The 15,279-nt window shown below is 47.1% G+C and overlaps 1 protein-coding gene across 1 annotated transcript in view; it reads left to right on the top strand.

Annotated features, from left to right (window-relative positions):
- Positions 1-1,677: 1,677 nt before the first annotated feature.
- Positions 1,678-15,279, top strand: part of fmn1 (formin 1) — a gene marked incomplete at both ends in the record, with an annotated part of 23,616 nt that continues 10,014 nt past the window's right edge. Inside the window, 8 exons of the mRNA XM_080854480.1 lie at positions 1,678-2,289; positions 2,494-3,351; positions 3,676-3,876; positions 4,413-4,524; positions 9,707-9,768; positions 10,395-11,101; positions 12,217-12,358; positions 14,285-14,372. Of these exons, the coding sequence (XP_080710606.1) occupies positions 1,678-2,289; positions 2,494-3,351; positions 3,676-3,876; positions 4,413-4,524; positions 9,707-9,768; positions 10,395-11,101; positions 12,217-12,358; positions 14,285-14,372 (2,782 nt within the window). The remainder of the gene's footprint in view (positions 2,290-2,493; positions 3,352-3,675; positions 3,877-4,412; positions 4,525-9,706; positions 9,769-10,394; positions 11,102-12,216; positions 12,359-14,284; positions 14,373-15,279) is intronic.

Genomic DNA, 15,279 nt, shown 5'->3' with positions numbered 1-15,279 from the left:
TTTTCTAAACACATTCATTTAGCCTGCATAACATTTTTTGGATAAATGGATTTCTGATGCATATAACAATGCTGTACATGTGTGCAGGCATAAAACAGTGTCATTTTGGTCTGATTAACGTGTTGGATTTTCCTAAAAACTGGGTGCATAATAAAAGCAACGTTACCATGCATTGCCTGCTTGTGCTGTAAAATGAGGTACTATGGGTGTGGCCTGGTTTGAGTGGCTTATCAATGTGATTAGTGCTCTTGTCCAGAAGACTGGGGAGACAGGAGCCCTGCTGGTCCGCTGACACACAGAACAGATCAGACACCAGACGCCAGCTCTGTGTGTGTTTACGTCTGTGTTTATATATACATGTGTGCATGTGTGTGTGTGTGTGTGTGTGTGTGTGAGTGTGTGTGTGTGTGTGTGTGCGGTGCTTGTTTGCCTGTGCGTCTGCGTCTGCGTGTTTGAGTTTATCTGTGTGTGTTTGTGTGTGTGTGTTTATCTGTGTGTGTGTGTGTGTGTGTGTGTGTGTGTGTGTGTGTGTGTGTGTGTGTGTGTGTGTGTGTGTGTGTTTGTGTGTGTGTGTGTGTATGCCATCTCAAGTGGGGTGTGGTGTGCTTCTCTGCTCCAACTTACACACTCTTGGGCGTAGCCAAACATCCTGGTCACAGGGCATAGGAGGAGAGATTGGACTTTAGGGGAGCAGTGTGTGTCCATGAGGGCATCTGTACTGGTCTACACTACGCCATGGGGAACATGACCCTGCACTGATGCTTACTAACTCCTCTTCAGTGGCTGGACGTCGAGGCATGGGACCAGTTCAAACCAGATAGAAGAGGATAAGCACTGCAGTTAAAGGACTGGCAGACATCCTTCTTCGCTCCCACTGAGCCCGACCTCAGTCTACGACTTGCTTTCTTCTCCACAACCACAGCGAGCTTCTGCGTGGCAGCAGACGGCCAGAATTTTCCTGGCGAGGCTTTCTCTGGAAAGTTGCACAGAAGAGGGATGCTTCGAGGAACTATGAAGAATTTAGGAAAAAGCTTTAAAGTTTTTGATTTGGATTGTGTACCATTGACAGTGACAATTTAAGCATATGTGAGGCTTAAACTGGATCTTTGATTTTATGGGATGTACTTTTTACCCACGCAAAAAATGAATATTGTGCTGTGTGGGATTGACATTGTCTACTGAATTTAGTTTGCCATATGGATTCACTTTGTTGTTCGAAGAAGAAATTGAGACCTATGTGCCAGTAGGTAGTAGGATGCAGTGCTGATCCTAGTGAAGTCTTGTAGCCAGCTGTTAAACATGGAAATCGACCCAGCCACTCACGCAGACTCTGCCCCTGTGTCCTTCCTCAACAAATTTGCCACCATTTTCACACAGGCCGACAAAGCACAGACGGACGCCACTGAATAAAGGTTGTTGACGTTTTTCCGGACCTTGTCCGAGAGAGATCCGCGCACAAGGAATGTGGACGACCCAGCCAAAACCATGGGATGGAGGGACGAGCCACAGACAAAAGAGGGACTGAAAGGAGATTTGAAAAGAGTGATCGTTGTGGGTCAGAATGAAAACACTACAACAATAAACGATGAAATGGAGAGTAGAGAGGGATTCTGTTATTCAGATGTGTCCTCTTCAAGGCCAGGGCAACCCAAGAGTCAGCCAGACTCAACCGTAAAGATGAGCTCTGCTTGTTCCGAACTTGGAAACAAGATGTCTGAAAGTTCTGAACTTGGAAACAAGATGTCTGATGGTTCTGAACTTGGAAACTTGATGTCTGATGGTCCTGAACTTGGAAACAAGATGTCTGGTAATTTTGAACATGGAAACAAGATGTCTGAAAGTTCTGAACATGGAAACAAGATGTCTGAAAGTTCTGAACATGCAAACATGAAAATGGCTGGCAAAATGGAAGCTCCTGCAGAGAGTTCTGAAGAACCACAATCCGAATCCCCCAGCGCAGTAGGCGATGAGCTACCGGATCCCAACCTCACTGTCAGGAGACCTCATGAAGACCAGAAGGATTACGTTGAAACGAAGGATCAAGCCCAGCTATGCTCAGAGGTTAATCAAGAATTTGTCTTTAGTGAAGTCAAAGAGTCAAAAGTCGAGCTTGGTGAGTTTACAGGCATCCGAGAAAACCAGACATCTCTAAATATGGACAGTCAGGATCAGTCCGGAGACCTAAGTCAGAAAAACACCAACCGTCAAGACCAAGGCAATGATGCAAACGGTGATAAATTATCTGGAAACAACCCAGATCAGCAGATGTTCATGGGTAAATGCAATCAGGTAATTCCTCCTGAAATAAACACAGATGATGCAACAATTGCCCATACTGAAGGAAGATCAAACGACCGGAATGTTCCACTGGTTTGTGTGAATCATGTTGACCATGAGAATCATGAGAGCGCGCAACACAATGAACCTACAAATATCAGCGAACCAGGGGAATCTCCTCATGTGGATAGCTCAAATCTACTCGTGAACTGTCAGACTGCCCAAGCACCTGCAGAGAGTAAGAAGTCTGTTTCTGACTTCAAGCAGACCTCTACAGACCGCCAGGATAGCTCTACAGTCCGAACAGATCAGAGAGCATCTGTGAGCGCCATCACTGAGGAGGATAACGCCATAAGCCCTCTCACCGAGGCATGTCTTAGGAGAAAAGAGCCAGTATCCAAATCTGAACAGGACCTTTCAACTGAAGTTCCAGCTTGTGCCAGAGGGCTGACCGGTCATCTTAGTCCAGCTTCGGGAAGGACTGGAGCCTCCAGCCCAGACATGCACCAACACACCAGAACAGTGTTGACCACCATGGTCAAAATGGAGCAACCAAGTATGTCAGGGGCTGGGGATTGTCCAAGTGGAGACTCCAGTGTGGCCTCCCATCCTGAAGGTGGCGCCACAAACACAAGAGCAGATGGGGACTCAGCTCACACGCAGAGTGCTCCTTCAGAACGAGAGGGCAACAACTCTGAGGGGGGAAAACAAGAAGTAGGCAAAGGTGAGATGAGTGAAGATGAAAAAAGAGAAACAGACAGTGTGAAAGTCGGGGGACCCTCCTCCCCTGTGTGTCCCCCGGGGTCACCCACAACCGAAGTAGCTCCATCTCCACACCCGCCGTCAGCTGAGACCGTCCAGCGTGGACTCCTGAAGAGGGGATCGACCCAAGAGGAGAAGAAGGTTGCAGACCAACCCCCGGTCCCAGAGCAGAAGACCAAGCCCGTCAGGGGGGGCCTGCTCCCCAAGCAGTCACCCACAGGGCAGAGTCCCACCAGAGATCCAGGGGAAGTATGGGGAGGCCTACTGGAGCAGCTCTCTCAGCTCCTGAGCCGGGACAGCCACAGGGTGAAGGTGAAGACAGAGGAGAGAGGACAGACAGAGACAGAGGAGAGAGGACAGGCAGGGGAGAGAGGAGAGACAGAGACAGAGGAGAGAGGACAGACAGGGGAGAGAGGAGAGACAGAGGAGAGAGGAGAGACAGAGGAGAGAGGAGAGACAGAGACAGAGGAGAGAGGACAAACCGAGGAGCAGCAGACTGGGCAGCTCCACAGCGAGAGTGGCGAAGGGGAGCTCAAACAAGAGGAGGAAAAGAAGGAGGTGAAAGAAGAAAAGGAGAAAGGGGAGGCAGAGGAGGGTGAGAAGACCGAGAAGATGGAGTCACTACCTGCTACCAAGCCTGCGGAGGAGAACAAGAAAGCCACTGGCACCGAGTCAGCTCTCGACGCCTTCAGGGCCTTCTTCACCCCAAAGCCCATGAGGAGGCCCACCATACACAGAGACATGGAGGCGATGAAAAGGAAGTTCCGGAGCGACACAGAAATGCTGAGAGCCGTCTTTGAGGGAAACTCGCCAAAGACCGGCAAGGCAAACTCAAAGGTTAGGTATATATATATATTCGTATGTCACAAAATACATCTCAATACTGTTAAATAACTAAGCTTGTGTCCTCTAGCCATGCCAGTGCTTCACTGTTCAGGGTAGACAGTGCCTGAAGACCAGGGCACTGGTACTTGGTGCAGTCGTTTATGATGTGATCAGCCGTTTGCTCTGGGGCTCCACAGGGGCAGTCAGGGGCATCACAAAGGTTCATCCTGTGCATGTTGGCTCTGAAGCGTCCATGTCCTGTCCGGCATCTGTTGAGTCGTACCCAGGTTAGGTGAACACAGTGAAAAGGCAAGGTTTAGATGTAATATGGTTTAGACGTCACGCATGAGGAACAGTATGGCTACTATGATATATGAGACATTTTGTTTGTTTTTTATTCATTAACTTGTTTTTATTTGTATTTATTCATTTTTGTCTTCTTCATGGTAGATGCAATGACGTTCCGTGAGCTAATTTGTTCTCTCACAGTCAACACTGTCAAAGTCTCACTGTCGAATGTCGTGTTGTTTCCCCTCTTTGTTCCCCAGCCCGAGGGCTCCCCACCTGCGGAGAGCGAGGAGAGGACACCCCGGCGCCTCCAGGCCGTTTGGCCCCCGCCGAAGCCCAAAGACGAGGTTGGGCTCAAGTACACAGAAGCAGGTAGGATCTCATTACCAGCAGCTGGACAGGATGCTTCACAATGCTAATGGAGTGAGTCAATGTTTGCTCAGTGCTAAGTGTTTGTCGTGGGTTACCAGCATTGTTATTACTCTTATATTGAGATGAAAAATCTAGTTGGTCTTGTTTCTAGCTAAATTGTACTTACCTAGTGCTTTCTTGGTAAGGTTATTTTTACCTATTTCAAGCAAATATTACTTATTTTAAGAAATCTTAACAAGCCAAATTTGCTTAACGCACTGGCAGCCAAATTTGCTTGTTTTAAGCAGAATCCTGCTTAGATATGTAATTATTTGTCTTAAATCTAGAGGGGCATTTTTTGCAGTGTAGGATCTCATTACCAGCAGCTGGACAGGATGCTTCACAATGCTAATGGAGTGAGTCAATGTTTGCTCAGTGCTAAGTGTTTGCCGTGGGTTTAACCCACAGAACATGCAGTGATAAACTGCCTCAAGGTGAAAATACAGACAGCGTGGACGAATGGCAGCAGGAGTGTCAGACTTCAGATAGAGTGAGAGAGAGAGTGAGAAAGTGCGCATAGAAAGTGAGAGAGTGCATTCAAAGAGTGAGAGAATGCATCCATAGAGTGAGAGACTGCATAGAGTGAGAGACTGCATCAATAGAGTGAGAGAGAGAGTGAGAGACTGCATCCATAGAGTGAGAGAGAGAGTGAGAGACTGCATCAATAGAGTGAGAGAGAGAGTGAGAGAGTGCATCAATAGAGTGAGAGAGAGAGTGAGAGAATGCATCCATAGAGTGAGACAGAGAGTGAGAGACTGCATCCATAGAGTGAGAGAGAGAGTGAGAGAGTGCATCAATAGAGTGAGAGAGAGAGTGAGAGAATGCATCCATAGAGTGAGAGACTGCATAGAGTGAGAGAGAGAGTGAGAGACTGCATCCATAGAGTGAGAGAGAGAGTGAGAGACTGCATCAATAGAGTGAGAGAGAGTGAGAGACTGCATCCATAGAGTGAGAGAGAGAGTGAGAGACTGCATCCATAGAGTGAGAGAGAGAGTGAGAGACTGCATTCATAGAGTGAGAGAGAGAGTGAGAGACTGCATCAATAGAGTGAGAGAGAGTGAGAGACTGCATCCATAGAGTGAGAGAGAGAGTGAGAGACTGCATCCATAGAGTGAGAGAGAGAGTGAGAGACTGCATCAATAGAGTGAGAGAGTGCATCCAAAGAGTGAGAGAGTGCATCCATAGAGTGAGAGAGAGAGTGAGAGACTGCATCCAAAGAGTGAGAGAGTGCATCCATAGAGTGAGAGAGAGAGTGAGAGACTGCATCTATAGAGTGAGAGAGAGAGTGAGAGACTGCACCCAAAGACTGAGAGACTGCATCCAAAGAGTGAGAGAGTACATCCATAGAGTGAGAGAGTGCATCCAAAGAGTGAGAGAGAGAGTGAGAGACTGCACCCAAAGACTGAGAGACTGCATCCAAAGAGTGAGAGAGTGCATCCAAAGAGTGAGAGAGAGAGTGAGAGACTGCATCGAAAGAGTGAGAGACTGCATCCAAAGAGTGAGAGACTGCATCCATAGAGTGAGAGAGTGCATCCAAAGAGTGAGAGACTGCATCCAAAGAGAGAGAGAGTGCATCCATAGAGTGAGAGAGTGCATCCAAAGAGTGAGAGACTGCATCCAAAGAGTGAGAGACTGCATCCATAGAGTGAGAGACTGCATCCAAAGAGTGAGAGACTGCATTCATAGAGTGAGAGAGTGCATCCAAAGAGTGAGAGACTGCATCCATAGAGTGAGAGACTGCATCCAAAGAATGAGAGACTGCATCCAAAGAGTGAGAGAGTGCATCCAAAGAGTGAGAGAGTGCATCCATAGAGTGTCAGACTGCATCCAAAGAGTGAGAGAGTGCATCCATAGAGTGAGAGAGAGAGTGAGAGACTGCATCCAAAGAGTGAGAGAGTGCATCCATAGAGTGAGAGAGAGAGTGAGAGACTGCATCCAAAGAGTGAGAGACTGCATCCAAAGAGTGAGAGAGTGCATCCATAGAGTGAGAGACTGCATCCAAAGAGTGAGAGACTGCATCCAAAGAGTGAGAGAGAGAGAGTGAGAGAGTGCATCCATAGAGTGAGAGAGTGCATCCATAGAGTGAGAGAGAGAGAGTGAGAGACTGCATCCATAGAGTGAGAGAGTGCATCCATAGAGTGAGAGAGAGAGTGAGAGAGTGCATCCATAGAGTGAGAGAGTGCATCCATAGAGTGAGAGAGAGAGAGTGAGAGACTGCATCCATAGAGTGAGAGAGTGCATCCATAGAGTGAGAGAGTGCATCCAAAGAGTGAGAGAGAGAGTGAGAGACTGCATCGAAAGAGTGAGAGAGTGCATCCAAAGAGTGAGAGACTGCATCCATAGAGTGAGAGAGTGCATCCAAAGAGTGAGAGAGTGCATCCATAGAGTGAGAGAGTGCATCCAAAGAGTGAGAGACTGCATCCAAAGAGTGAGAGACTGCATCCATAGAGTGAGAGACTGCATCCAAAGAGTGAGAGACTGCATTCATAGAGTGAGAGAGTGCATCCAAAGAGTGAGAGACTGCATCCATAGAGTGAGAGACTGCATCCAAAGAATGAGAGACTGCATCCAAAGAGTGAGAGAGTGCATCCAAAGAGTGAGAGAGTGCATCCATAGAGTGTCAGACTGCATCCAAAGAGTGAGAGAGTGCATCCATAGAGTGAGAGAGAGAGTGAGAGACTGCATCCAAAGAGTGAGAGAGTGCATCCATAGAGTGAGAGAGAGAGTGAGAGACTGCATCCAAAGAGTGAGAGACTGCATCCAAAGAGTGAGAGAGTGCATCCATAGAGTGAGAGACTGCATCCAAAGAGTGAGAGACTGCATCCAAAGAGTGAGAGAGAGAGAGTGAGAGAGTGCATCCATAGAGTGAGAGAGTGCATCCATAGAGTGAGAGAGAGAGAGTGAGAGACTGCATCCATAGAGTGAGAGAGTGCATTCATAGAGTGAGAGAGAGAGTGAGAGACTGCATCCATAGAGTGAGAGAGAGAGTGAGAGACTGCATCCATAGAGTGAGAGAGAGAGTGAGAGACTGCATCCATAGAGTGAGAGAGAGAGTGAGAGACTGCATCCATAGAGTGAGAGAGAGAGTGAGAGACTGCATCCATAGAGTGAGAGAGAGAGTGAGAGACTGCATCCATAGAGTGAGAGAGAGAGTGAGAGACTGCATCCATAGAGTGAGAGAGAGAGTGAGAGACTGCATCCATAGAGTGAGAGAGAGAGTGAGAGACTGCATCCATAGAGTGAGAGAGTGCATCCATAGAGTGAGAGACTGCATCCATAGAGTGAGAGACTGCATCCAAAGAGTGAGAGAGTGCATCCATAGAGTGAGAGAGAGAGTGAGAGACTGCATCAATAGAGTGAGAGAGTGCATCCATAGAGTGAGAGAGTGCATCCAAAGAGTGAGAGAGTGCACACAGACACGTAGAGGGAGCAAAAAAAGATGGTGGAGTAGCCCTGCCCGTCGAGAGAGTGAGAGGATGCACATAGACTGACAGAAAGAGTGTCACATTGAGTGAAAGAGTGCACACAATAAGAGACTGCACATAGACGATTAAGAGAGCCCTGAAAGAGTGAGCACATTTTAAAAAGAAAGATAAAAAGTGTACAGAATGAAGACAAGACTGACATTTTAGTCTAATAGAACGCTCATATTGCACTCTGACAGAAGTCTAAGAGAACGCTCATATTGCACTCTGACAGAAGTCTAAGAGAACGCTCACTATGACAGAAGTCTAAGAGAACACTCACATTGCACTCTGACAGAAGTCTAAGAGAACGCTCACTCTGACAGAAGTCTAAGAGAACGCTCACTCTGACAGAAGTCTAAGAGAACGCTCATATTGCACTCTGACAGAAGTCTAAGAGAACGCTCACTCTGACAGAAGTCTAATAGAACGCTCATATTGCACTCTGACAGAAGTCTAATAGAACGCTCATATTGCACTCTGACAGAAGTCTAAGAGAACGCTCATATTGCACTCTGACAGAAGTCTAAGAGAACGCTCACTCTGACAGAAGTCTAATAGAACGCTCATATTGCACTCTGACAGAAGTCTAATAGAACGCTCATATTGCACTCTGACAGAAGTCTAAGAGAACGCTCACTCTGACAGAAGTCTAAGAGAACGCTCACTCTGACAGAAGTCTAAGAGAACGCTCACTCTGACAGAAGTCTAAGAGAACGCTCATATTGCGCCTAGTGACAAGTCAAGCCTGCAGGGCATTCAAGTGCAGCTTTTGCTGTTTGTCACCGCTGGACAAACACTGTAAATGAGCTCAGCGGTGCAAACGTGATTCTCTGCAGCAGTTGAATGTTATCTTATGTTCTTTGTTAATGCATCAGTTCCTTTCAGACAAACATCAAGCTATAGTTTAAACTGTAACCTTCAGAAGTGCAAATGTTTGAAGAAGAGTGAGCAGCCATGATGGCTTGATTATGGCTCAGATAGAGACTCTCTCTATCAGCCGTGGGGGTGTGCCTGGAGTCGAGGCATCCACCTTCTGCACACAACTTCACACTTCCCTGCTGCAGGGCATGAACATGCATATGATAGTGCCACCTGCACTGTTGGTTGAATTGTTCATTCCATTGAGACATACACATTTAAAACAGTGCTCACAGCGCCCCCTTGTGGTGTCTGTGATTGTGGTCTCTAGCTTGTTACCCATTAGCAACCACACAGATTAGTTATGTGTCTGTGTGCCTGTGTAAGCGGCAGGGACGTGCAAAGGAATTTTGAAGTGCAGTTGCTGTGCCCTGGAAAAAAGGGGCAACACGTTCATTTTTGTCACCACCACTGCCATGCCCCCGTCCCCTGATCACAAATTTTGCCAATATCATTTTAAACTCTCACTAACCGCTGCTGCCACGCCCCCGTCCCCTGATTGCAAATATATATATTTCCTTCAGAAGGGCAACTTCAGTCGAGGAGGGCAAACGGGCAGTTGCCCAAGCAACCTTAGCCCACTCCTGTGCACGTCCCTGTTAAGCGATAACACCATTAGCACATTCATTGCCATAGATCAACATTAGGCATGAGCATGATGGTCTATAAAGGGTTTATAAGGCATGAGCATGATGGTCTATAAAGGGTTTATAAGGCATGAGCATGATGGTCTATAAAGGGTTTTATCATGTTTTTAGAACACCAGGCAGCCCTCCTGCAGCTGAAGAGAGAGTGCAAAGAAGAGGTGGAAAAGTTACAAGTAAGTATGACTATGTTCCCTTGGCTATAGCAGTATGACTCTGTTCCCTTGGCTATAGCAGTATGACTATGTTCCCTTGGCTATAGCAGTATGACTATGTTCCCTTGGCTATAGCAGTATGACTATGTTCCCTTGGCTATAGCAGTATGACTATGTTCCCTTGGCTATAGAAGTATGACTATGTTCCCTTGGCTATAGCAATATGACTATGTTCCCTTGGCTATAGCAGTATGACTATGTTCCCTTGGCTATAGCAGTATGACTATGTTCCCTTGGCTATAGCAGTCAGTGCTGTATGAGGTTTGTTATGTTTTAATTGCTTTAAAGGTGCAGTCCACAATTGTAATCCAATACACTTTTTGTCAAATACAGCTGATTGTTAGTCATGGTCCTCTAGCTGTCAATTCTGTGTGTTTGCCCCTGTAAATGAGAAACTAGCACAATGGCTCAGACCGAGCTAAACACAATTCCAGCCAATCAAACCGTTGCTTCAGTTGCATATAAGGAAGGGGTGTAATTTGATTGGCTGTTCAATTGGCTCAAATATTAACCTTCACCAGAATCACAGACTACCTTTAATTATCAGTAATTACGATGACTTACACATCGATTCGCTCTCCCTACAGGCCGATTTTGAGCTGCAGCTCTTCCATGTCCGAGGGGAGACCGCTGAGAACGTGTCCAGCCTGGAGGACGCCTTGGCTGAGCTGCAGAAGGACAAGGACAAGCGTGGGGACTTCCGAGATGCGTGTGTGTCCACTGAGGACTACCTTTCACCAAGAACCTTCCGGACTGTTTGCATCCAGACGGACAGAGAGACCTTCATCAAGCCGACCGAGGACGAGGAGTACAGAAGCAGCAGCCATGGCGTTCCCAAAAAACTCAACCTCGCCTCCCTAAATCTCGGCCTCACAGGGAAAACCGAGCAGGCTCAAGAGCAGGGGACTCCCACTCTGCTTCTTCCCCTCCAATCAGATTGTTCGACAACATCATCTTCACCCGTGTCGCCAGGTTACACCGACTTGACCCCACCCCCTGCGCCTCTACCACCTGGCTCTGTGACCTCCACTTCCTGTTCTCAAGTGTCTTCGGCACCTGGCGGGCCCCCCATCCCACCTCCACCTCCACCATCTGTGCTTTCATGTGGCCCCCCACCTGCACCACCACCTCCTCCCCCCCCACAGGGCGCCGGTCCTCTGCCTCCCCCTCCTCCTCCTGGAGTTGGTTTCGCCCTGAATTCATCACTGGAGAAGCCCCCCCGGAAGCCAGCGTTGGAACCTTCCTGCCCCATGAAGCCCCTCTACTGGACAAGGATTCAGATTCAAGGCAACAAGTAAGTCTCCAAGGCAACAAGTTAGTCTCCAAGGCAACAAGTTAGTCTCCAAGTCAACCAGTAGGTCTCCAAGACAACAAGTAGGTCTCCTGCTTCAGCTGTGTCTTCTGTGGAACACAATCTGAATCCCCCCCTTCTTGTGTGGGATAAATGCATATCGAACCCGAGACCACTGACATCTCCCGTCAGTGACACCAAAGCCTTGGCAAAACAGCTTAGTTTTTCCCTCATTTTTGTATTCAGTGAAAAAGAGGAAAAAAAGTACTTCCCACATGATCTAAAGGTAGATTGGATATATAAACACGTTAGTGCTTACTCAAACACCCCGCACCACAAAATGGCCAAGTGTTGGGGTGTCGTGACAGAAGCATTGCCCAAAGTGTGGGCACAAATGGTGCAAACTTTCCTTAAGATCATCCAGACGCGTCCTGACCAAGCGCTGCCTGAAACGCGAACCTAGCATTTGCAGCTGTTTTTTTGCAGCCATCGTCTTGGGAGGTTTTCAAGACACAGCACAGCCCGATTGCAGCCCTGAGGTCTCTCATGGTGAGCCGGTCACAGATGGCGATGGAGGGAGTCCATAACCGCTGCTGGTGGTATCAATTTCTGTGGGATCGCGACAGCGTCCACCGACCAACTCTCGCTCTGTTCCTGCTGCGCCGTAATCTGATGCCTTGTCATGCTCTCTCTTGCTTAGGGCGCTCTGTCTAAGCCAGAGAGGGCTAGTCAGTGAAGTGTAGCTGCTTTATTATTGCTCTTGGCCCGGCTGAGCTGTTTCAACGGGAGAAAAATCGAATCGCGTCTTCGGGTGATCATCCTCACCCCTTCAGGTCATCGCTGCTCTGGACCCGAAAATACTTGTGGGGTCTTCATCTCTTCGAGTAGAATAAAAGACACACTGACGATGGCTTAGGCCGAAACGCGTCTGGAAATAAACTGGTCTAAATAGCAATGAGAAAAGCTTGGGAGTGCGGTTTTATTCTACTCAAAGTTAACATTCTTTTACTCGCACCCGAAAACGCATTTATTTTTTGGAAGTAGAGCGCGCCTATCGCGACTAAGTCTTCATCTCTTTCTCTTTCTCTTTGTTTATTTATTTATGTTTATTTTGGCAGCAATGACACGCTGTGGAGTTCCCTGGAGGAGCCGCACATCGTTGACCCCCATGAGTTCGAGGACCTGTTTGCCAAGGCTTCACTGCAGACCAAACGGAAGCGTCTCTCCGAGGCCTATGAGAAGAGAACCAAGGCCAAGAAGGTTGGAACACGATTAGTGATGCAGGGCTCAGAGAAAGAGTGTTGTGCAATGTGTGTCCACTAGGGGGACTATTAACCTCACTTATTGCATACAGTCCAAATTACAGAAGTCTCTTAAAATGAAAGATATATTAAAGTCATGCGTCAGAGTTAAAAACAATTGAGATGATACTGTACCTAATGTGGTCATGCTTTCCCCTAATGATTTGGAACCTAACTTTAATTATTAAAACAAATAAATAAATAAGCAAGTGAACTAGAAGGGCACTGGGAGAATGCAGACTTCCGCCATGTTAACGAAAATGAATAATTTGGATAATAATAATAATAATAATAATAATAATAATAATTCATTTTCTTTGTAGTGCACTCTACATTCAAGCAGAATCTCAGAGTGCTACATAGTTAAAACAGCTCATAACAAAAGCACAGTTTAAAAAATTATACGTTTTTAAAAAGTAGGAAACGCCTTTCTGAACAAAAAGGTTTTTAGGCCAGTCTTAAAACAGTCTAGTGTTACACATAAGTGGTCCGGGAGGCTGTTCCACAGCTGCGGCACTGCAGAGGAGAAGGCCCGGTCGCCCATGGTGCGTAGCCTGGTGTTTGGGACCTGCAGGAACGAACTGTTCTGAGGGATCTGAGGGTGCGGTTTGATATTTGTGGAGTGACGAGTTTAAAATGATGATTCGTATCCGCGCCAAGTTTAATTAGAAAACCAGCCAGGTCGTTTTTGTGAAATCCTGCCTATAGACAGACAGACAGACAAACAAACTGGACTGAAAGCACAACCTCCACTAATCATCTTCAGGTAATACAATCACTGTGCTACTCATTATGTGTCGGTGTATACATTGGAAAGAATTAAGTGTCTGTGTGCGCAACAGCAATGTAAAAAAGTTCATGAATTCAGTGACTAAACCAGTAAAGAGAGAGAAGCTCTTGCAGTTGTCCCAATCGTTTTTGACAATGACAAATAAAAAACATGCAGGGCCCATTAAAGATGATTGCCCTACATTTGTAGAGCTGAACAATACTGAACATATAGCCAGAACATGGAATCAGCATCCTGACATTCAATAATTTCCAAGTAATTTAAAACGTTCTGCTTTTGCAATTTGGGAGGCAATAAGAAGGCAATGACTGCAAAATGTTGGTCATGGGAAATGCCGTGCTTTCATTAGCATTCTGCAAGTTAAGAGGCGTTCGCCCGAACGATTGAAGCCTGCTGACAGTGGCGGTCGCTCTGGCGTAAGATGCCCCTGTTTGATGTAGCCAGAGTGCTGGCTAAGGCTCCAGCCCAGTGAGAATATATTGTCTTCGCAGTTTTTAATAACAGGATGCTGCGTTTGGCTCTGTAATTTCTCCCCAAATTAACATAATTGTGAGCAATTTGTAAATAAGGATAACTGGAGGGGAACCCAAAAGTGCATATTTCCTCCTAAACACTTAAGACCGTTTGAGAAATGTGATCATTTTGTTATTATTCCTGGCTTGGCGTCCGGACTTTCCACAGTCGTACTCTACCCCCTTTTTCCCTGACACTTAAGTAAGGGGAGAGAATATGTTTCAGAGAGAGAGGGGAAGAGAGAGAGAGAGAGAGAGAGAGAGAGAGAGAGAGAGAGGGAGAGAGAGAGAGAGAGAGAGAGGGAGAGAGAGAGAGAGGGGAAGAGAGAGGGAGAGGGATAGAGAGAGACAGGGAGAGACAGAGGGAGAGAGAGGGAAAGAGAGAGGGAGAGAGAGAGAGAGCGAGAGAGAGAGAAAGGAAAGAGAGAGAGAGGGAGAGAGAGAGGGAGAGAGATAATATGTTTTGCAATAAACCACTGAGGAAGACCTGTCCATTTTTAACCTTCAGAGTTCAAAGTTCATGACAAAAGGTAAACAACAGAAAAAACAATTCCTTCATGTGCTCTTTGTAAACCTTCTCTAGCTCATCAAGCTCCTGGACAGCAAGCGTTCCCAGGCCGTCGGCATCTTCATATCCAGCCTCCATCTGGAGATGAAGGACATCAAGCAGGGTGAGCCCCACCATCACACCCCAACTGCTGCACACCTTTAGTGACATCTGGAAGCCAAAATAGCGTGTGTGTGTGTGTGTGTGTGTGTGTGTGTGTCTATGTGGACTCGCATCTATCCTTGAAGCGATTTTTTTTTTCCGTTGAATGACAGACCTCGCTGCATATTGACCCCCCCCCCCCCCCCCCACTCCAATAATGGAAAACAGTACTGCAAGCATGAATGTCGTTCAGACAGTCTGGTTTGGTGAAGCACTTATCTCATCCCCCCAGCACGCCACACACAACCCTTGCCCCCACTGAGTCTGAAACCCCTAGTGGACTAGCTGTGGCCTTTAAATTGATATGTATAGCCATAGAGCAGGAATCTGCCACTCTGGTCTCTGTGCTGGGGGAGTCAGACTGCTTTGGCTGTCTGTGTGCTAACGGTTTTCGGTCAAGCTCTCTCAATATTGGTCCATCGTCCAACACCCACACCAACCCCCTCCAACCCCCCCCCCCCCCCCCCCCCCGCCCCAAACTCCCCTTCTTTCTTTCTTTCTTTCTTTCTTTCTTTCTTCCTCTCTTTCTTTTTTATTTCTTCCTTTCTTTCTCAATGGTGTTCATTCCATGGGAGCCAGCCAAACACAAATTGTCCGGAGACACAGATCTGAGGCACTGAGAGGTCTCCATGGATACGGGGGTGGAGAACGATATGTTGTTGTTTCTCCGTTCTTTTCATCAACTTTAAGCTGGTCGGAAAGCCTAGTTGATATCCGTTTTTTCCCTCAGCACTGTTAAGAGTTTGTAATGAATAGTATGCTGCTCGCTTCCCCATCAAAAAATCTATCCGCAGGCCAACACAGGGCTTGGTGCAGCGTCAGCTTTTTTTATGTGGCGCGTTTCACCTAATGACAATGTCTCTTGGCAA

This window comes from Sprattus sprattus, assembly GCF_963457725.1.
Source record: "Sprattus sprattus genome assembly, chromosome: 16".
Lineage (NCBI taxonomy): Eukaryota > Metazoa > Chordata > Actinopteri > Clupeiformes > Clupeidae > Sprattus > Sprattus sprattus.
The sequence above is the reverse complement of the archived record's forward strand: the minus strand, read 5'-3'. Positions and strand labels throughout refer to the sequence as shown.